This window comes from Geospiza fortis, unplaced genomic scaffold (genome assembly GCF_000277835.1).
Source record: "Geospiza fortis unplaced genomic scaffold, GeoFor_1.0 scaffold403, whole genome shotgun sequence".
Taxonomy (NCBI): Eukaryota; Metazoa; Chordata; class Aves; order Passeriformes; family Thraupidae; genus Geospiza; species Geospiza fortis.
The window spans coordinates 531,036-551,436 of NW_005054336.1; the positions used below are offsets into that span (position 1 = coordinate 531,036).

At 37.7% G+C, this 20,401-nt stretch overlaps 2 protein-coding genes across 2 annotated transcripts in view; one reads left to right on the forward strand and one right to left on the reverse strand.

Moving 5' to 3' along the window:
* The window catches only part of SPATA1 (spermatogenesis associated 1), a 13,650-nt gene extending 1,096 nt beyond the window's left edge, over positions 1-12,554 (forward strand). Inside the window, exons 2-13 of the mRNA XM_005422044.2 lie at positions 52-158; positions 3,201-3,318; positions 5,336-5,389; positions 5,484-5,808; positions 5,923-6,129; positions 6,618-6,744; positions 6,894-6,954; positions 7,549-7,666; positions 8,458-8,583; positions 10,333-10,502; positions 11,440-11,538; positions 12,425-12,554. Of these exons, the coding sequence (XP_005422101.2) occupies positions 52-158; positions 3,201-3,318; positions 5,336-5,389; positions 5,484-5,808; positions 5,923-6,129; positions 6,618-6,744; positions 6,894-6,954; positions 7,549-7,666; positions 8,458-8,583; positions 10,333-10,502; positions 11,440-11,538; positions 12,425-12,523 (1,611 nt within the window). The 3' untranslated portion in view covers positions 12,524-12,554. The remainder of the gene's footprint in view (positions 1-51; positions 159-3,200; positions 3,319-5,335; positions 5,390-5,483; positions 5,809-5,922; positions 6,130-6,617; positions 6,745-6,893; positions 6,955-7,548; positions 7,667-8,457; positions 8,584-10,332; positions 10,503-11,439; positions 11,539-12,424) is intronic.
* A 1,848-nt stretch (positions 12,555-14,402) lies between these two features.
* Positions 14,403-20,317, reverse strand: CTBS (chitobiase). Its single transcript, XM_031057926.1, has 6 exons — positions 20,010-20,317; positions 18,868-19,076; positions 18,063-18,234; positions 17,419-17,516; positions 16,586-16,747; positions 14,403-15,616 (listed from the first exon to the last, which is right to left on the reverse strand). The coding sequence occupies exons 1-6, from the start codon at positions 20,050-20,052 to the stop codon at positions 15,431-15,433; spliced, it is 870 nt and encodes a 289-aa protein (XP_030913786.1). The 5' UTR covers positions 20,053-20,317; the 3' UTR covers positions 14,403-15,430.
* Between the last annotated feature and the right edge of the window lie 84 nt (positions 20,318-20,401).

The following is a 20,401-nucleotide window of genomic DNA, read 5'->3' on the forward strand; positions in this document are numbered from 1 at the left end:
AATGTATAGGAAGAGGATGATAATACATTTACATCTGTTCTTTTTTCCTAGCTGTTGGAACTTCATGTTTTTTATGTCCCAGCAGAAGTGTGGAACTTCAAGCTGAATACAGTTCCTGTAGCTCTTACTAGCAAATTTGTCTCAGCTGGATTTATAAGGTGAGTGTGGTTTTAGGTTTTATGTACGTGGTAGGTCCTTCACACTGTCCTTCAGTCTAACTTTTAGTCCAACTGTTGCTCTAGAGAGCACAATTACATCTGCAGCAGAAATTTGTTGTCTAATGAAATGTCTGGAGTGTAAGTAGTGACCATAACTAGCATTATGTTAATTTGTACTGTATCAGGCATGATGTAGACATTGAAAAGCACTTCCAGAGCAGTGCTAGTATTTCTGCAGAATGATTTATATTGTAAAACCATATCTTACATTCTTTCTGTCTCCTTGAGTCTGATTATCAAAAGCTGGAATTCTTTTGGGCAATGGGCCAGCTTCAAGAGAGTGGCTTGATGAAGACAGGATAGCCTGTCAGTTCCCAGGAACAGGGGTATGATGATCTGAGCTCTCAGTCCAGAGAAAGAGCTGAAGCCCTGTTTCTCAAGGGAAAGCATTACAGCCCGTGAACCAGCAGCATTTCCTCTTTCTTACTGAAAGAAGAAAGTGAAAGGATGTGCATAACACCATGTGTGCAGCTGTGTGTGCTCTCAGGTAGCTGTTTAAAGGACTTAGTAAAAGAATACCCTGGTTCCCAGTCCTAGGCTCAAACCTGGCACAAGGAGTTGTATTTTTCATGTGTCATAACCTTGAAAGTTTTTTTAATACTCCTAAAACACTTTGCTCACAAAATCTAGTATCTAGTGTGGTGAGAAGTTGTAGAAAAATCAAATAATGTAAAGATGTGTATTGAAACTGAGCTTTTACTTACACCTTGTCTACATCTGTGCAAAACCTGTCAATTCAGCTAAAACTGCAGGGAATAGAGGTTTTAATTAGTTTAAATTGAATCTTGTATTATCCACTTGAGACAATATACAGTGTAGCTGAAAAGACTGACAGCAATCAGGTAGGAGCATGTAGGGCAGAATGTATTCATTCTCACAGCTGCTTTTGTTGAAGGGCTGCTCAAAACCAGAGAAAGTAAGTGCATAAACTCATTTTGTTTGCTGTTCTAGTCTGCAGCAGAGGTGCAGAATACATATGTAGTCTGGAGTATAACTTCATTTCATGTCATGGACATCTGCCACTGCCCTATATTTTCTAGTGTAAATTTATTCCACTGAGGCATCAAATTAAATTAGGATCCTCACTGATTTCAGTGGGTTTATATCTGCCTGGATATGTTGCTTGCTAATGACTTTTAGATAATTGCTAATTAATTCTTCTAGGGGTACTGTGCAATGCTGCAGTACATTAGCATTAACATAACTAGTACCTGGCCAGTGAATCACTGTCTTTAAAAACAAAAAATATTTTTAAAACTTCTTTTATTATAATCCAGGAGAGGGAATGGCTGATACTCCTGTGGCTTGGACGCTGTTGGTAGCTCTGTTGTTCAGTCAGCTTGACAATCCCAGTGCTGTCTGAGTCAGCTTTCCAAAGGATTCCTAGGTCAAAGTACAGGCCACTTCCATTAGCTGTGAAATTAGAGGAAGATGTTAAGGGTGTAATTTTCTATGGCCCTGAGTTCTTGTTCCCATGAACTTGATTTCTTAGCCTCTGTGAGCTTTTTTTTCCATTCCTCATTCCTCACCACAGAAGCCAATCTTTTATTTTTTCTGGATGAGATGCCTGCAATGAGCTCTGGTTTGCATTGCTTTTAAAGGCACACCCTGAAGCAAGTGACTTGTATGTGACTGTTTTCTGCCAGCCAGTGGCAGCAAGTGACAGACTAATAGTATTGCATTTTCCTAGCAGCTGCACTGGCAAACAATTTTGAGATAAATTTCCGCCCTATATCTCAGGATCTGGATACCTAGATACTTTCCCCCATTGTACATTGTAGATGCGTTCACTCTGCAGACTTTGGTCTCCTCTGCCTCGTGCCTGTGCTCCAGGGCAGTTTTATGATGTTGAGGAGGGTCCTCTAAGTCCAGGGTATTTGAAATAATACAAGGCAAGCATTGTGTTCATGAGATGAAAATGGCAGTGTTTTTAATACATGCTTGAGGTGTGAACTGAAGGCCTAAGGGGCTGCTTGCAAGTGCAAACAAGCCTTGACAGGGTAATGTTGAGGACCTGCTCAAATGGAAGTCCTGGCAGGTTCTTGTCTGTACTGTTTCCTGAGAATGGCATGTGCTATCCCCCAAGCTGTGTCTGTGCATTGCTTGAGGAGTGAGAGCTGCCTGGGCCAAAATCAGCCTGCCACTTAATCAGAGTGGGTGGTTAACAGTCTCAAGCCTGCATTTGTTCCCTGGTTTCTTATATGGCAGCTTAGAACAATTAGAATTGCTTGTGCTGTGCTGCAGTGCTTTGGTATGCCTCTAGCACATTTGGATTTATTGTGCAGAGATGCTTTTTATTCTGTAGTGATTTTTCTACTGAGCTCATAGCCTAAATATTTGCATACTTTTAAGCAGTACATTAAATGATACAATTCATATTTGTGTCAACATTCTCATCCTCAAATCATGGTGGAAATGTTCACACTGCGGTGTTTGGTTTTTATTTAAAATACATTTGCATGCACACATGCACACACCCAACTGTAAATTTGTGCTGGAAAAGACAAAAGCAAAGGAATGTGCCTGCTGCTTAAAGTGGACAGTGCTGAGGGCTCCTCTGGCCCTGGGTGCTTGAAGGGAATGTTCAACAGTCCTGGTCCAGCCACATGAAACTGTGTCACTTAAATGGAAGTGCACGAATGTAGCTTCCAGTGGTGTTGTTATTCACCTGCAGATGAGCAACAGCATTCTGAAGAAGTAAATTTCATATTTTGTCTGCTTCCATATTCTCCCTTTGTGTGAGGCTGGTACAAGGTGACTCTTGCTGGTTAATGTCAGAACAGCCCTTACAGTGCAGTGTTCTGAGTGCTGCCCCAGACCCTCTGGCCTGTCTGTAACTGGCTTCAGTTCTAGGACACAGCTCCCAGTTTTGGTCATTCTGTCTGTGCAAGCCAGCACATACAGACCTTCATCTTCCCCCTCCTACTAACTAGCCATCATTATTTGATCTTACAGATGTATTAATGAATGACAACATTCTAGGGTGTCTCCTCACATCACATTAAGAGTGCTGCGGGAGAGGCTTGGAGAGTACCTGGGTGGAGTGACAGCTGCAGATAAATTCAGATTTTTAAAATGCATTGGGAAAAAACTAGCAGTGGTAAGTTAATTTTTTTTTTCTTTAGTGCTCTTCTGTTTTATAATGTAAAGCAGAGATTTCATTCCTGCAGATGAGATAATATCACATAAATTAGAAATAACTTTAGGGGCACTGTTAGCATTTCTTTTAAACATGCTGCAGCCTAAGCTCTTGTCAGAGCATATCTGCTTCCCCAAGTGCAAGGGCAAAGCTGGTCAGTTGTATTACAAGTACCCTTTAGAGCAACAGGTGTAATTAGTCACCATCCAGTGAAAATATAATGGTTTGGTAAGTCCATGGATTAAATATGACAAATCTGGTTGCATTAAAAAAACCCCAAATCCATAAGGCCATTACTACCTGTACACAGTTGGGAATAATTCAGTTGACAGATTTGCAGTGGAAGCTCAGTCAGAGTTCTTCTAATGGCTCCTGCTGTGACCTGCCCAAAAGCATTTAAGATATCATTCTCTGAATGAAAACTTCTCTGGATGTTCCACTGTTTAGTCCAATAATACAGCCTGAGAGGTCAGCAATAAAACCCCTACATATGTGAATCATGACTGTTCCTCCATCAATTCTATATATATACATATATATCTTACAAAGTATAGCTAAAGATTAAATAAACTTCAAAATTAGTCCAACTGAAAGTTTGTTCATGTAACACACAACGATGTAAGTAATTTATGTAAGTATAGAATACTTTCTCCATGTCTCATTTCTTCTCTTTCTCATGGATTTAGAAATTAACTACAAGCAAATTCAGTGCCATTCTTTATTTCATTTCTAGTTGAATTATCACTAAAATCACTCTCACAGAGACTAGAGTAAATACTAAGTGATATGCAAAAACCGGGTGGAAAAACATGAAAAGAAACTTAAAAGACCGTGATACAATCTAAATAGGAAAGTATGCATATGTTTTCAGTGAATTGAGGTCTTCTTAACTGGATGACAATAAGTAAGATGATTAATTTTCACCCCCACATAGTTCAGAGATAAATAGAGAAATTTTCCAGCCTTTATAATGTCAGAAAATGAATAAAATATGTTAATAGAGAATTTAAGATACTGGTAACGTTCATGAGGATTTATAGAGACAAATGAAAGATACAGTTTTTCTTTGAGGTATTTACTGTTGCTTGATGTTTAACTTTATAACACAGTGTAAAGCAATAAACCAACTGCTTTATTTGTTGTTTAGGGTCATGGTAACCTCATTGAATTACATCTCCATGATCAAATATTTGTTGAGTGTTCTCTCCCCTTAGTCTTCTGTTTCACAATTCTAACAATGTAAGCAGAACTAAGAGCTGTGCCCTACTTGCAAGCAAGGGTCTTTTAAATGAAAAGATAAACTAAAATTGTGTTCATTTTCTCTTCCTTTTTTGCATATGACCTTTGTGTTTAATTCAATATAATTATTTGAATGTAAGCTCAGATTTCTTTTCCTTACATTGGAGCACATATTTCAAATATATATTGACTACTTTAGACTTTGTTTTTAGAACAACTGTTTAAATGTGAAAGTGTGTGTCACAAAAAGAACATGAAGGAAAATGATAAATACAAGAAGACATAGGATATTATTAGATTTTTTTTCCATATACATTCAATATTTTGCAATACAGTATTAGGAAACTAGAGAAAATTATGTGAGACTCAGCATTTCTTTCCAGATTCAACTTGAAGCAACTTTTGATAAAGAAAGTTGCAAATTTTTTTTTCCTGTGACTGTTGGATCAGGTCCTTTGAACCATAAGAGAAAGTGCAAAGAATAAAAAACCATTCAGTACGTGCATGTAATCTTGTAGGTCTGATTAAGATTTTGAAAAATAGACAAAGTTTCAGATCTCTGTCAGAAAATACAAATGTACTTTGAGATACTTTTACTCCATAAGGCCACTACAGATTATAGTGATGGTTATAAAAGAATGCAGTATGTAAAAATGACAATAGAATGCATGTGTCACATGCAACACTGTTGATGAAAAAAGATTTGTATTTGTTACGTTTCCATACTTTATCTTCTAAGGTGAAAGCAAAGCAGGAAACAGAACTGGAACTGAAGTCATTTGCTCCTCCTTATGTAAGTACTGAATGGTTTGTAAGGTACCATTTTCAGTAACTTTACATTGCACATTTTCTTTGTCCTATCTGATGGATATACTCTGTAATTTCAGGCACTTTTTCCTGAATTATATTTATTACCTGGAGTGGAATATTTTGAAGATGTTTATCCATTGCTATCATCACCTCAACAAAAATTTCACATTAGTGAAGAAGCTGATAGGTTTGGTCATGGATCAAGATTATCCAGCCTTTCCCAACAGAAACCTGAAAAAGGCAAACCATTTTCAGAAAGTATACGAAGTAGGCATCAGGCAGAATATCTGGAAGTGCCCAGTCCTGTGGAATGGGGTGAGAAAGAGCCTGTTCCAGTTTCACACACAAACAATAAGCAAGACAATAACAACAGAATTCCAGAAAAACAGTTTGAAGAAAAAGGTAAGCTTAACCAGTGTAGTGAAGGAAGGTGATGGATGAGAAGAAAAATAAATATTATGGTTAACGTTTACAGTAAAATAATATCTCTGCTTCATATTATCAATTCTTGTGCAGATCCAAGTGGATCTGATGGATCTCTCTTCACACCAAGTCATTCTAATCCTGCAGACCAGAAGTCTGGAAAGTGGGACCTGGTATTACAGACCTCTGAGCAGAATCATCTCAGCCAAGATCAAGAAGACTGCAATGCTCCAAAGTGGAATGACAAAGCCAAAGGAACTGCTCCTACTCATGTAAACCACAGTCATGAACAAGGCCAGGGTAACCAAAGACTCCAAAATCACATTAAACATCAAAAGGGTACACATGTTTGTTATTATTTTTTTGCTAAAGCAAAGTAAAGCTAAGTTTTAAGAAATCTGTAAATTAAGTGTAAGTTGGAATAGCACTATGAGAACAATATTCAGTTTTTTAAAAATAATGATGATATGTTTCAAAGAGATGTCGTTTTACCTTGTGAGTCTTTCATTAGCACTGTGTGCTGATATAAACACTTTACTATAGTTGGTACATTTGTCTAATCACCAGAATTAGTCAGATATAAATTCTAATAACAAAAATACATTTTTTCCCCTTGATTTCTTTCTTCTGTTATTCATGGAGCATTTCCAAATCCTAGAGATAACACCACTTGCTGTGTTGATTCACTGAACTTCCAATACAGGTTGGAATGTCCAGTCATTGGCAGTCAAACCAGCCTGATTTTTGCAAGGTAATCTGTGTATTTTTGTCATCACTATCCTGGACAGAACTAGCAAACATGGAAAGTAATGAGCACCAAAAAGATACCAAATTAAGAAGAGACAGAACACAGGATGCTGAAATTCTTAAAAGAATGGAAGACCAAACTACAGATTATATCCACAAAAAACAAAGGTTAGCAAATAGTGCATCTCCTAAAATAATGGATAATATTAATTCACCAATACAAACTTACTTTATAGACTTCAAATAAGTGAAAGAAAAGGAGGTGAGAAAACATTTTAGTCAATGAACTTTCACTTGTTTTTTTGATTTTATCTTAGCTTGCAGCAAAACAGAACTAAGAAGACTAGAGTTGGTCTTGGTGAAAAACTGGATTATCAGGTATGTTTTTCAAGGTAACATTCCTAGTAATCTTGAGCAATAAATATAGTCCTACACCTAGAAACAGTCTAATTTTGTAAGACTGGTGACTCATTATAAATATGAAAGATTTGAGAATAACTGAGAAAAGTTTATTCATGCTCTGCTACTTAGCAGATTTTCTAATGAATATCAACTATATTTCTAAATAATTAAAATCTACAATTACAAGTTTTAGTTTAGAAATTGGCAGGTTTTGATTTCATAATTAACAAACCAGGTGGCCATTTTAAGGCCCTTAGTTCCTGGTCTTGCTGGTTACTCCCAGTCAGTAACCTGGGGGTTATGGACATGGACAAGAAGCAGTAGCAATAGTCTGTAGTTTTGTCTGTGTGTTCTCTGTGATGGAGGAGTTCAGTGCTCTCATTTTGTTTGCAGAGATCCAGCTGTTTGAAATTTAGTGGTCCTGGGTACTGGTAACAGAATATAAAAATCCTACCTGCAGAAGTCAAGTTCAGCCCTCTCCTTCACTCAGGCCACTTTCAGGGCATGTATCTAATGTAACTATTCAGGATTATGGTTATGTACTTATAGTTGTGTCTTTTGACTCTATAGGCAGATGAAAACAAGCAAAATCATCTTACATGTCCAAAAGAGTGTATTTCAGCTCCTAGTCCACCTTTTTTGGCATTTACTGTAAATCCAGCTCAAGTTCCTGTAATTCAGGCAGCAAGTGAGTACATGATTCAAAGAAATTGCAAGGAAGTAAATTTTTAATCAAGGCTGAAGACTCAATGAAGACATAAATACCTGCACTATACATGCATTAATTCACAGTATTGTTACAAATTTTAATTTATTAATAGAAAATTCCAGGTTTTTATGATTGCATGGGCTGTCCTAGAGCTTGGCATGTTCCCAGCACTAGAAAACCCAACTTGTCAAGTGGATGGAAGGAGAAAAGGAGGGAGATCAGATGAAACACTGCAGGCTCAAGTGAGAATGTAGCAAAGAAAATCACAAGTAGTGTTGCTGAGGGGGGAGGAGAGTGAGAAGTTAAGTGTTAGACCTGTTGTTGCAGACTAGTGGAAGTCTCAGATATTGTCCTGCAAGCTGGAGTTTAAGGCAAGATTTCTCTACAGTTTCTATTGCAATGTATTTTAAGCAGGAAATAGTCTTTTGGAGGCTTTTTTGGCTTTATTGGCCAGAGTTTGCAATGTATGGAGTGAATATATTTCTTGATTACATAGTTTTAGTGATACATTGTCTAAACATACAGAAAGATGTTTGTTTGCATGTGTGTGTGAATGCCTGGATGCATGCTGGATTTCCCCCTTTTTCTAAAGTGCCAGCCATTCTGAAAGGTAGATTAAAATGAAACCTGATTAAAATGAAATTGTTTCTACTGCTTGTTCTGACAGAGCTTTTGGCATAATTTGTGATGAGTGCATTACAAAAGTCTTGACTGATCCTTTGTGCTTAGAGTATTCAGATGCTTGCTAAACATAATTGTAATATCTTTAGAAAACAAGATGGCAGAACAATTGCAACAAATGAAGGAAGACAGAAGGCACATGGAAAAAACTAGAGAAGAACTGAGAAAAAAAGCTAAAGGGCTACTGGAACAAAATAAGCTGAGGAGATACCATGGTACACTTTTAATTTATTTTGGAATTTTGATTGATTGAGAAATTACAGTGAAACCAATGTGAAAATATTTGTCTCTGTGTCAGTGGGCTTAATTACAGAGTGGGCTTAATTACTGAGAGAGCAGTCTGCTAACCAGTAGGTCCAAGAAGACTCATTTTGTGTAATATCACGCTAGAAACAATCAGGGTTGCAATGTTTCCTTCCACTTTTTTTCCTAAACTATTCAAGTTATGTCTCATGTATGTGCAGTGCTCAGAGAGCTACTGCAGGCTGCTTTTCTCTGAGGCCCAGAGCAGCCTGGCATTTTCTAATCCAGCCTTTAGCTTACAAGGTGCTTACAGAGGCTTGTACTGTGTGGATAAGGCTTCAGGTAAATTGCAGCATAATAATTTTTGTTCGTCCTATCCAATAGTATTCAGCTTATGACATGGAAGTTCCAAGCCTGTTGTGACAAGCTTGACAAACCTTGGTTTTTAACAAGGTCAAATCTCATTGAAATTTCACACAGATTTTCTTCATAAAATTATTTTCAAGTTTATAGTTAAAACTATCCTCCCTAAGTCACATCCCAGTTATACAGACATGAGATTTAATAATTTTGATGTTTTGAGAGCTTTCTCTTTGTGCTTAAATGTCACTAAGTCATTACTAGTCCCAAATATTACTTGTAGCTCATTGAAAGGAGAGAAGCCCATTCTTTCAGTTATTCTCTAAGGACATGGCTGCACTGCACCCTGCAGCCTGGGAAATTTGTATTTAAAAACCCCAGACTTGGGTGTGTGAAGCAGTAACTCTGTAGTAGCATGGAGTTGCAATTCAAGCTAGAGATAAGCCCCAAATGGTGCCTGCATTGCCTTAAATTATGTTGTCCAGTTAGGTAAAATAAAGGTTATTTCACAAGGATTCAAACAGCTTCTGCAGGTTCTGTAAGAAGCATCTGTACCTCTGAATTTTTTTTTGTCAGACCTGAAGAGTTTTGTAAATAAGGGCACGTAGCAAGCATGTTTCTTTACAAGGTATTAAGGAAAGAGCATTTTCTGCAGTAACAGCCATCCAAGTCTGTATTTAATATCCTCCTAAATGTGCCATGCTGACAGGCGCTCTCAGTTACCTGGCACAGAGCCATCCTCCAACAGCTGAGTTGTTTTGGGTAAGTTTCACTTGTCCTGCTCCCACAAACTATGCCTTGAAAGAAGGGATTCATTTAAGACACTGCAGATATGTCTGCCACATACAGGGGCATTTATGTGCCGCCTCTTGATAGCACACTGACAACACAGGAGGAATCATAGAAAAGTGTAAAGGTAACTAACTGTTTCCTATAATTTGGGACGTCAAATTGAAGCTGTTCAAAATCTCTGGCCATGAAGAGCATAAATTTTGCCTAAATCTACAATGCTACATTTTCTGGTATAGTAGAGCTGTGGAATTCACACTGTGCTGGGCATACCACTCTTCACAGGAGCACCTAGGCGCTGCAGAACACCTGGGCTGTTTTGGACCCTGTGTTTTATCACAGTGGACAGATAGAGCCCTTTGTTGGAGGTTTATGTGAAAATTCAGTTGCATTTAGAGGGAATGTAACTTTAATGAAGATTTTTTTTCACTAAATGTTTATTTTAAAGAAACCTCCTGCCATGTGTATGCATTGGCCCACTGAAGCTTGTGGGGTGAGCTGTCCCGACTGCCTTCAGCAGACTTTATGATTGGGTGAACAAGACCAAACACTGTTACTGTTCTCCTGTGCAGTGCGTGAGGAATGGAAGAAGAAATACTTTGAAACCAAGAAAGCTACAGTTTCACTGGAGGACACTTTAAACAAACTGCAACAAGATTTAGAGCTTTACCACCAGAAATTGCTCTTGCAACTGGAAGCCAGAGATAGCCAAAAACGAGCAAACAAAACAACAACCTCCAAGGTATTTGCTTGTATTATTTATTATCTCTTTTTCACAGTCTGAGTTGTTTTGGTTTTTTTGTATAAAATATAAATTAAAGAAACAGATTTGTCACCAACCAATAACTTGTAAACTAGCTTTAGCTCAATGATCTGAGGGACAGAGTTCCTTCAGGCCATTTGTCTCAAAAAGACTGCAGAAGTGCTTGAGTCTGAGCATTTGTTTCTTTCTGCTTTCTGTTGGTACCTTTTTGTAACAAAATCCCCTTCTGTTCAGTATGGTTCAGTTTGTTCAGATTGTTCAGTTCTACTTTGTTTCTATTATCCAAGATTTCATACAAGGCAGCAATGAATGTTTGGAGCACACAAAACCTGCCTGTAGCTTTTGAAGTGGTTGCACTTCAACTGTTGTGCAACTGTGAGTTTCATAGGAAGTTCAGAGGGATTGAAAAGATAAAAGAGAAGGAGGAAACACCCTTTCCAGCAGTTGTGTCTGCTAATTTTCTACATTCATTAATGGAAGCAAGGCTGTTGAAAACAAAACTGAAGCTAGCCTAGGAAAAATAAATGTCCCTTTCTTGCATCTGAAAGGTGTGTTCATGTACAATCTAAGAGTGTATATTATATACAAACATGTATTATTGGAGCTATCTTGAAATATCTATGAAATAAAAATAGGAATAGGGTTGACATTGCGTTATGGCTATGCTCAGACACATTATTGGTCCTTTTCTGTAGTGGGCAGCCCCCTGAGAAGGGAGCTGGGATTTACAGAGCTGTGAGGCTGAGCAAAGGGTGCTCCCCAGCCCTCGAGAGCGACGTGCAGCCAGGCAGGCATCAGCCATCTGGGAAGGCAGGGAAGTTGGAAAGAGGTTGTTAGAGGATTGTTTCTGAGTGGTGAAGGAACACCCAGTGAGGAACAGATGCTGCACCTCGAGGTTTGTTGTTGTTTCACACAGAATTACACAATCATCCGGATTGCTACAGTGCAGCATGAACTCCACCAACTGAGGAGGAAGCTAGAGGATACAAAAATGAGACTCCTAAAAGAAATTAAGGTACTGTGCCTTTTAATTAGAACAGTCAAAATGTGGCAATGTATAGAAAAAAATTAGAATTTCTCAATTATTAGATGATGTAAATATTTGCTAAACAGTTCTTGTTTTATGCTGTTAGCTTTAAGGTGTTAGGTGTTGTGACTTTAGCATTTGAGCTAAATTACTCCAGAATGCAGGTTATCAAATGATTTGGAATGTATGGCATTCAAACAACTTAGATACTCAATGTACTATGTAAGCTAAGATTCACAATCTTATTCATACAATTCTAATTACATTCAAAAGGTAATTGAAGAAATATACCTGGTGTGGTGAGGCACTGAGCATGCCTCACCACATAAATAGACCGTGGCTAAAGGAAAATGGTAAAAGGAAAAAATAAACCATCAAAAAACAAACAAACAAACAAAAAAACCTAAAAAAGAAAAAAAGGCTGTCTAAGCAGATTGCAGACCTCTTCATCTGCTTTATTCCATATCAGTGTTGCCTGTGACTCTTTTTGGAAGAAGAGGTAGTATGGGCCTTCACACTGGACAGCTTTCCAGCTCTGAAAGTTTGAAATAGGAGTGTTCTACATCACAGAGATTGCCCATGCTCCTGTTTACTGGGTACTCCAGGCTGGTTGTAGTTAATATGACTTTATGACTCCTCCATTGTCTAGCAAGGAGTGGAAAGAACAATTATTTTTGCAGTTGCTTCAAAAACATCAGGGCAAGTACGGAACAAAGTAGGGCTAGAACACATAAAATTTCAGACATGAAAGATGTATTCTGTATTCAGCCATCCTGTATAAAATTCAGTCTTAGTTATATAAACCTATATGCATGTCAGCTCCAAAAAAAGCTTCCTTAAATTGCCATTCCTTAAATGATGGGTTCTTTTGCAGATGAGAAAGCAGGCAGCGTCTGATTTACGAGCACTGAGAGCAGAACTGACACAGAAGAAGATTCATTCTCCAGTCCAGAAAATCAGGAATTTAAGATGACATGAGTAACATCTGTGAAATGTACAACAGCTCTCTAGTGTATGTAAAAGAGAATTTCAGAGCATTTGTTTGTATGTTCTTGAAGTAACTTTGTAAAAAGACATTAACTATATAAATGTTGTGGAATTTATACACTAGACTACAGCTCACTTCTTTTTAAATCTCACTTACTGTAAGATCAGTCGGCTACTTAAACATACAGTTTAAGCTCGTAACATGTCTAAAACTAAGCTGTCATTTTTAAAGTGCAAGTTAGTTAATTGTGTAACATGCCAGTGGTATGCTGACATTCTTTGATTACAGAGCTAATAATTAATAGCTACTAAGAAATAAACCTAAAATCTGTAACCTTCTGTCCTTACTTTGAGGCTCACACATTCAATTTTTTAGAAATTATTAAAATATAGTTTCTGTAGAACTACAGCAACAGTAATCCTTTATTTGGCTATTTACTGGAGTTTGTTTTTGCGCTTATAAATATATCTATATATAAATTAACTATCATTACTGTAGTATTATTATGAAACATAAACAAAATCTCAGATAATCTCACTTTTTTTCCATATCTAGCTGGTTTTGTTCCCTCTCTTATTAGGAAAGGCACACAGACATTAGGTGTCTTCTGTAGTTTGAAAGCTTGCCTGAAAGCTTTCTCTTGGACCAGTATAATGATGATCTTGGTCCAATTTACACTCCTGCATGTTCTGCCTTTCCTTAATTCCAAGGTCATGCATGCCCTGAGATTAACAATTCTCTGAAAGAGGAATCAGAAACCTCTTCATAGAAATTTTTTCTTAGCTCTGCTGTTCGCCTCTTTGCAAACCAGATGTTATTATATTGAGCAGAAGAATAACATGCTAGGAATTAATCTCAGCTAAAAAGCTATCAGGTATTTATAACTGGAAGTGAAACACTCATGGGAAATAAGTTATGGAATAAGAAAATTATGCAGTTCTCAAAAAAAACAACTTAGAAATGTCTTGAGTCAAACCACCCATTATCCAATTTATTTTCTTAAAGATAGGACTTAACAAAGATTTTAGTGCTAAAGGATTAAATAAATTCTTAAAACTACACCCCCTTTTGCTTAATTCAGGGTTGAAGCTTACATTCTCTATTTAAGAATTGTGTCTTATTTAAGATATGAAAGCAGGCTACTAGTTACTGGAAAATCAGAACCTAAATTTAGAGTTTAGTATTATCAATTCATGGTCTTGACTGCTACAGGAAGGAGAGTTTTACAATTAAATCAGCTGGCCCTCAGAATTTTGCAGGTCAGATATTCGTAGCAGAAGACTCTCAATTTAGCAAATATCCATCTCACAGTATTTTAGCATTTAAAGTTCTGAAGTACAAGTTCTGAAGTGTGTGCGTGTGTATATATATATATATATGTGTGTATATATATATATATACATTTAATATATAAAATGTAGGAGTTTCTCTTAAGACTTATAGAGTGGTCTTCCAATGAAAAGCCTTCTGATTTGTCAAGGGAATTTTTTAGTTTCTGTAAGAGCAGTAGGCTTCACCTTCTGCTTTCCATCACCTGTAATATCAAGCAGACACTTCAGATGAAGTCTTCCAGTCTTGTCCTCAGTAGCCATTATGGTAATGCTGCCATAGTATGGTAACTCTTTAGCAAGAAAAAAACCCAACCAATCAGACAAAAAAACCCAACCTCCCCAATCGAACCAAACCAAAAATCCCACCAAGCCCACAACTGACTACATCTATATAATTAAATGATTTTTTTAATTAATGGAGTCACTTAAGCAGGGCCCAGTTGCACTTTAATCTGGTTGTGAAAGAGTTCTGAGAAGCAGACAAGCAGTGTGGGCGGTAAGCTGTAGAACAAGTAAAGCACAGACAGGGAACATTGTTTACAAGCCTTACCAAGAGCAGCATTTTATTCAACCAAAAAATCCTGTAAACACCAGCCAATCTTTACATCACTATGGGTATTTTAAAAAGTTATACAACTTCTTTAGGCAAATGATTTTATGAAAATATGAACTAGAAAGAAAACATAATCTCCTGTTATCTCAGAGGCAACACCCCATAAAAACAAAAAACAAGCTACTGAATAAATCTTAGGGTGTGTGGGAAAATAGATATGCAGTTCACTAAATAAGCTTCTGAATTCTAGTTTTCAGGAAGTAAAGTAGTTTGAAATGGAAGGAAACATCATCCAAGTCACCTTCATATTAATGCTTCTTCTTCAAGCTAAGGTCAGAGATTTTCAGCTTTTGAAACTGAGGAATTTATGTGATACATAAGCACAGTGAAACTGGAGTTTATTGAATATTCCTTTCTAACAACAACTTTGATATAAATCTTAACAGCAACTACTTCATGTTATGTAATTTCTTCAGTCCATAAAAATCTTTTAATCTAGAAGAGTAACCAAGCTGCATATAATCAACAATTTGTCTCTCCAGTATTCTGTTTAATCTGATTCTAGAGTGACTTAGCTAAAATATTGTTTGGGTTGGGAAGTGAGAAGGCTGAGACTGCACCATGTAACACAGGAATAAGTATTTGCTGCACCTGGCAGCTTTAGCAAAGCATCATTATAAGACTGCCCCTGTAAATCCATCAATTGGTCTTGTTACCAGATACACACTGGGTTCAAGCATTAACTAACTTACAGTAACTGTGAAAAATTAAAAAGATGAGCAGTCTTAAAAAAACCTGCTGATACAAGGATTGTTGTTCCAAAGCAACAATGGAACTTTCTGAAGAATGAAAATACAGCTTTGCATATAAAATAACAAGATTGATTTGCCTAGTTTTTAAAGTTTTTTAATCACAATATATTTATATAAAGTCAACATCTGTGATAGTGTAAGCCAGAATAAAAAATTACCAATTTTCATAATTCTAAATCAAGGGTTTACACAGTTCTTATGGTGTCAGAGCTTGCCACATTGCTTGAGTTTGTTGTTCTGCTGCAGCTTCCCTGGAATAGTCAAGACTATTTCCATTCCACATTCCAATGCCCCTTAAGCCTCGACTCTTCACATATGCTGCTTTTAGAGAGATGCTGTGAGGGTCATCAAACCATACCTGGTGGAACTGACCAACAGAATCCTAGAAAAACATTTAAACACCAGTGTCAGTGATCACATTTTCTCTTGAACACAGTTAAAAATACAACTAAAAACTGAGATACACAAGCTACATAGATTTATATAATATTTTCCTGATTTAGCAATTCTTTGTCACACAGGACAATTAAAAATTCTAAGCCAAATATTTGGATATTTTTAAATTGTAGAATATAAGTTATAAAACAGTGACACAATTTAACTGAAGTCAGATGAAAATACTTTGCTAATTTGTATTTTAATATTTTTTTTAATACAGCTAAAATTTCAGATACGGTATCTAAACTAACAGGTGAATTTAGTTTGAGATTGTGGGGTTTTTTAAGCAATATACAGTTTTAGAGGAAGTAATAAAATTTTTTCAAGGTTATGCTGCTTTTACCTGGTCATTGCTTACAACATCTTTTTAATAACCAATATGTGGAACTCAAATAATGCTTAAAGAAACAAGACAAAATGGACACACTGTGGTGCTCTTGTAAGCACAGTCATTTATGGAGTCTTTCACTGTGTCTGTGTAGAAAACAAATGCAGAAGGGAATATGCATGCAAGGCATCAAGCTAGACAAAATTAAGAGCATCTCAGAATCATTTTTAGTTTAAATCATTTATCAGCTCATGAAAGTAACTCTTAACAGTGAAGGATGGAGCTACAGGATGTCTTTGTGCCAAAATGTCCTTTTTGACATGATGCAGTATCTCAAGAAGACTAGAAAGCAATAAAGATCTTTATTACTCCTGTAGTCTTCAGGCACTGCATTCCTCTCTCAGACTAGGAATTCAAGACACAAATTTTCAGCAATCCTTTACTGTACCAAAAAAACCAAACCAAACCAAACCAAAATGTAGAAAACATGAAAGGAAGAATCTAATCCCAATAACTTTATAGTCAAAGATCTGTGGTTCATGAACGCTTACTCCACACCACAGTGGCTTGGAAAAGGACTCTTACCTTATACTCATAAAATGGAGCCTTCTGCACCTCATCCCAGAGCAGCCCTGAGAGAGAACTGTTCACCTGCTTCATGATGGCTGCGTAGGGCACCTGGCTCCCCGCAGCGTCACTGCAAGGAGCCCCACGGAAAGGCACCTGGGGGAGGGAACAAACATGCTCCTGGAAAACAAACAGGGAGGCAAGAGTTTCAGGTGAGATACACTGAACTCCAGAACAGGAGTACAGCCAAGAACAATTCACAAAAGGCGTTAGAGCCACAAAAATTCCAAATCTTCAAGCAAATCCAGCAGATACTATTTGTAGAGAAAAGTAAATTAAAACAGCTACATTTTCTTTAATCTGCAGTAATACAGGACTGGATGGATACCCTTCAGCTTAAACAGTTGTCTTACCTTTTCCACCTTTAACTGACCCTTACATTTTTCATAAGTATAATATTTGAGACCTCATAAACTGCTATCCTGTAACAGTCGTAGGTTTGCTATGGTTTGTTGCACCTGTCTTTACAGTGGTGTTGAGAAGGCACATACAAGTGTTGTAGGGCCTTTGGACTTCATCTCTTCTCATACAGGTAACATTTATAGCCAAACACAGTGTGTGGATGTCACGGGGTTCAGGCTGCCTAAGGAGCTAAAATGCCTTGTCTGGTAACACACTGCTCCATCAGTCACCAGCCAAGCAAAAGATTCTGGTTTGTGCCCCATCTTGATGCTCTTATCCATCAGACCACAGTGTTTCCCAGTCCAAAAACAAGATTACCAAAATCTAGTTACATCTTTCCAAAGAAAAAAATTAACAGTTTGATTGCAAACAAACATTCTTCACCTTACCGTGGATAGGTTTTGGCAGACATAGTCATAGCCATACCAGGGGACACCCATCACAAGCTTCTTAGGATCAATGCCCATAGCAATGTACTCTTCATATCCTAGTTTTGAGGGAAATAAAAATTAACATGCATCCTTTACTTTTCCTATGCTTTTTATTCTTACAATTAATTTAGAGCCAGAGCCACAGCATGATACCCAGAGGCCAAGGTGCAAGCTGTCCTTTGCCTTCACCTGCACTCTCCAGTGAGTGAGAGGCTTGCTCTACTGGGATCGCAGTAACTGCTCCAGTTTCTCACACTTAAAACCATCTGCCCTGAGCAGAGGTTCACAAAGATGAGAGAAATGTTTCAGGTTCTCTGCAATCCCAGGCAGACACCACTGCTCTGGCTGCCCTCTGTCATTCCAAAAGTGTTCTTTGCACTCCTGAGGTTACAGGAACCAACACACAATGCTGAAGGTCTGTCTGCAGGCTCATAAGGACCAGGGGCACTGTGTTCATATCCTGACAACACATATCTGATCACACTCAAAGCCTCACTGCAACAATAACAAAATAAACCTGTCTGAGAAAAAGCCCTCTTTTCTATCTACTCATGTGAGCAAATGGCAATGTTCTGACTCCTGGGGAGGTGTTCTGTCCTCACCAACTAAGGTCTGCAGGTAAGGAGCATTGGCTTTTGCAATACAGTCTGTCCAGATCTGGCTCTGTTCATCATATGACATCACAAATAAGAAGTCACAGGCATCTGCAATCCCAGTGTAGTTGTAGCACCTTTTATCTATGCATGCTGGAGACCAAGCCACATCAAACGTTACCTGAAGGAAAAATGCACAACTTAGTACCAAGTATGGCCCTCAGTGCCCTTGTTATCTCTTATTAAAAAAAAAAAAAGCTATGACTTTTAAAGACAGTATTTCCCAAATGGTACAGTTTAACACATCTTGATAATAATGAACTATAGAAGAAGCTGCTTATCTGACAAAACAAACAGAAGATAATAAAGTGAGTATCCCATTAGTGAATACATATCACCAAAGAAATTAAAATATAATATGAAAACTACCAAAAATAAGAAGCACGGTGCAGATCTTGAAAACTTTCATGACAGGTTTACCAAAACACTATCAAGCTTTTGCCCCAGAAGGCTGTATTTGCCCTACTTTCAACAATTCATTAAGGGACACTAAAAACTGCCAGCTCACACATAGCAGTAACATTGTATGTACAAATCTCAACAAAGCCCATCTCTCATTGAAATTCACACAGGTCAAAAAGAGTGATTCTTACAAGATTATATCACAGCTAACATTCATAATTAAGCATTCACTAGAATATTATATTTAGATCTGCATAAACTTTTTCATATTCATATGCTAAACAGCACTACCAAAAGTCCTTACATTTCAGAAGGTTAAATTTAATGTTTGTATAAAGTACATTATTATTACCTGTGATCCAGCTATTTCTCTGTGAAAAGCATCTGTAGTTTCTTTAACAAGCTCTGTCAATGCATAATACTCAGGGGAGGTTTCATTAACTTCTTGCTCTATATCTAAGTTAATTCCATCCATATACTGCTTTTTTGCAAGGTCCACCTGTTGGGATATCCATGCTGCTCTTTTAGCAGGATCAACAATTTCCTGAAGAGGTACATCACCTGGACAAGAGGCCTTCAAGAGTTAACATGCATTTACACCACAGTAATAGTAGGAAGGAAAGGTTTGTCTTTAGTTAACCAACACATTTAAACACAACATAAAAATTACCCATATCAATACTGGTAAAATACAAAGGAGTTCATTTTTTCCTCAAGCATAATTTTGAGAAACCACCCCAGAAAAGATTACCAAGGTTCTTTGAGAGAGTGATGTTAAAATTAAGTTCCTTTGGTTTTTCAATAATTTTAATCTTACTTCTGCTTACTATTCTTTTAGCTACTGTAAATTATCTTTCTTGAAATCAAAGAACTTTTATCATTTTAACTGGTCACATTTAGAGGAAAGCTACTTTTGTGTTTAACCTTTGCTGTTTTGCACACTGTAGTCCTGGATTCTGCTTTTTCTCAACAGAGCCAAAAGGTATTTACAACATGTAAGCTAATGGACTTTGTTTTTCTAATCAGCATTTGTACCTGCACTGAGTTCCTGAGCAAGCATATTTTAAAACTCAACCACTTCCTAATACAGAGGGATTAATTTAAGTGCAATATACTAAATATTACTTAAAATCCCTTTCCTTACTTTGTCTTTTGGGTACTGCACATAAGATCCAGAATACAGACCCAAAAAACAGGCTTTTTCTTTCCTCTCTCTTCCCCCATAGCAATGATGTTCCCTATTAAGAGAACTTTTATTAAGATGTCACTGGGATGGTTTGGTTACTACTGTGGCACAATCCACTGTTGGTTTCAATACCCTGCATACCAGCACGTGCAAAATGTCAAGGGTTCATTAAAGCCTTATTAATTAATTCTCTTAATGATTTTAATACTTTGCATACAACTGAATGTAAAATGTCAAGGTAATATAGCCCTGTGTACCTTATCTTATTCACGTATCACAAACAGCAATGTTTTTCCAGTGTAACCAACCTTTCAGTACTATCCTCGAGCCTTTGGAGTGGGCATAGCACATGAGCTCGGGATCGTACTTCCCGAAAGCTGCCACAGTGGTAATTTTGGACCAGTCGTAGGATTTCCAGGCTTCCTTCCCCACATCAAACACGAATACCTGGAAAAGGGGTAAAACGCACCCTGGTTAGCCCCGAGCGCTTCTCAGCAGTACTACCATTCTCCCGCGGCTCCCGCACCGGCACATCCCCGCTGGGCAGCGCCTCAGGGATGGCAGCCGGGGGCCGAGTGCGGGGCACCACCGACCCGGGCACTGCCCGGGGACATTGCCCAGGCCGGGGACATTGCCTAGGCCGGGGACACTGCCCGGCCCGGGGACACTGCCCGGCCCGCAGACACTGCCTAGGCCGGAG